At 40.6% G+C, this 2,143-nt stretch overlaps 1 protein-coding gene across 1 annotated transcript; it reads left to right on the top strand.

Annotated features, from left to right (window-relative positions):
* Positions 1-103: 103 nt before the first annotated feature.
* LOC101299938 (histone H4-like) lies at positions 104-543 on the top strand. Its single transcript, XM_004294544.1, has one exon. The coding sequence runs from the start codon at positions 121-123 to the stop codon at positions 430-432; it is 312 nt and encodes a 103-aa protein (XP_004294592.1). The 5' UTR covers positions 104-120; the 3' UTR covers positions 433-543.
* The last annotated feature ends 1,600 nt before the right edge of the window (positions 544-2,143 follow it).

The following is a 2,143-nucleotide window of genomic DNA, read 5'->3' as shown; positions in this document are numbered from 1 at the left end:
TATTTCAGACCCCTAGTTCCCTTCCTAATATAAACCCAACCCTCCCTCTCCCTTACATCAATTCTCTCATCTTCATCAGAATCAAACACTCTCTCTCCCCTTCAAATTCTCCGGTGAAAAATGTCAGGGCGCGGCAAGGGAGGCAAGGGATTGGGCAAAGGAGGAGCCAAGCGTCACAGGAAGGTTCTCCGGGACAACATCCAGGGCATCACCAAGCCCGCCATTCGCCGTTTGGCTCGCAGAGGCGGCGTCAAGCGTATCTCTGGTCTCATCTATGAAGAGACCAGAGGTGTCCTCAAGATCTTTCTCGAGAACGTCATCCGTGACGCCGTCACTTACACTGAGCACGCTCGCAGGAAGACCGTCACCGCCATGGATGTTGTCTATGCTTTGAAGAGGCAGGGAAGGACTCTCTATGGATTTGGGGGTTAAATCGTTGGGTGTTAGTTTAGAATTTGGGTGTAATGAATATTTTGTGGTTAAATATTATGTTCATGTAATCTGCACCTCGTTCGTGAAGTAATGGAAGTTTGATATTTCGTTAGGTCTTTCCTCTCTGTTACTTTTTGCTTCTTGTTCTGTTTATGTGGATTTGTGGATTGTGTTTCTGATGGTTATTGCTAGCTAGTATTTGTCATGTGATCTGAACAAGACTTTTGACGGTATAATTTTCAATTGCCTAGGCCCTAGCTATTAGGAATACAGCAAGTATTGAAGACTATATGGTTTGGGTGATTGGTAGAAGTAGATGTTAAGACTTCCATTCAGGCAGAAACGCAAGTCCAACCGGTGGAATGAAGTTTCGATATAAGAGAGTTGCAGAGTGATTGAGACAATTGTGGGAAGAGAAAGTGTTTTCTGCATTGTTGGACGATATGAGCATGAATGGTCCTTTTTCCTCTATGCAAATTACATTGATTAACTGGTGCAAATGTCAAGCCGACTTGGATTTGCATAGCTGCGGTGGTGTTAAGTGTGTTACTAGTCACTGGTGTGCCCAAAAGAGGTGCTGGCTAATGTATCTCTTCTCACCAAACTTGCAAGAAGCTCGTCCGACACAACCAGTCGAGCAATTGGCACATTTTCTGTGATACCCTGTGATTCATTTTGGCTAATGTTTGTGAATGCCACGGATACTTCTTTGCACTTGATGAAGTAGGTTCTCTGCATAGAATTGCAGACCAGTTTTGTATTAAGTTATAACAAGAGTTCCTCAATTGGTGCAGAATTGCATCCAATGGTCATCAGGGCATGGATCGTGATGATCATAACTGTGTGGATGTTCCACCTTCTGATGATGATTCTTGGCTTTACAATTAAGAAGATGAATTGAACTCTGAAATTTTAGAGAGACAAAAGGAGATGGAACTAAATGCCTTAATGGTTCAAAACATAAGAAGCAGAAGTCAAAAGAGCACGGCGATGTTGGTCCATCCTCCAGCTCCAACTGTGATCAACTGTGATGAGTTCAATCCTGGTGATATAGCAAAAACCATGCACGCCGTTGTCAAAAAGGTGTCAGCTGTCATTCTGTCAAGCTACAAGGGGAGCCAAGGTTCCTGAGAACAGGTTACTGCGTAACTATCACTTATGTTTGTGTATCAGTCCTTCAAGAGTAGTCATTTAATTTATTCCCAAAATGAAATTGGAGCAATTACCATGGATGTGCACATCTTCTTGAGTGTTGGCCATCCGGATGATTGTGAATTTGTGACAATTTTCAGATGACTGATAATTCTTACTTATGATATTAGTTCAAATGGTTTGACAGATTAGGAGCAGTAGCGGAGGTAGAAATATATATGAATGGGGGCCAAAAAAAAAATTCTCATGGTCTCACATTCAACTTTCTTTCCCATTCATCTATATCTTAGGCTCTTATATGAGAAGGTATGGAAAAGCTATAAAACTAAAGAATATTAGGGTAAAAATAGAAGAAAATTTATTCAAAATAGAGGACGTACTTGTATGAGTTGTATCCACGATCGATGTGTAAGATCAAACACAAGATCGATCTAGTCTTTAAGTAAAAAAAAAAAACTAAACATAAATTAAGGAAAATGCATAGAAATTTGGAAAGAAAAAATATGCATTGAGCAGAAGGAGAGAAGAGAGAATTGTATTTGTTGAGCTAATGAGATAT

Source organism: Fragaria vesca, linkage group LG3 (genome assembly GCF_000184155.1).
Source record: "Fragaria vesca subsp. vesca linkage group LG3, FraVesHawaii_1.0, whole genome shotgun sequence".
In the NCBI taxonomy this organism is placed as follows: Eukaryota; Viridiplantae; Streptophyta; class Magnoliopsida; order Rosales; family Rosaceae; genus Fragaria; species Fragaria vesca.
This window is presented reverse-complemented; position numbering and strand designations above follow the sequence as displayed.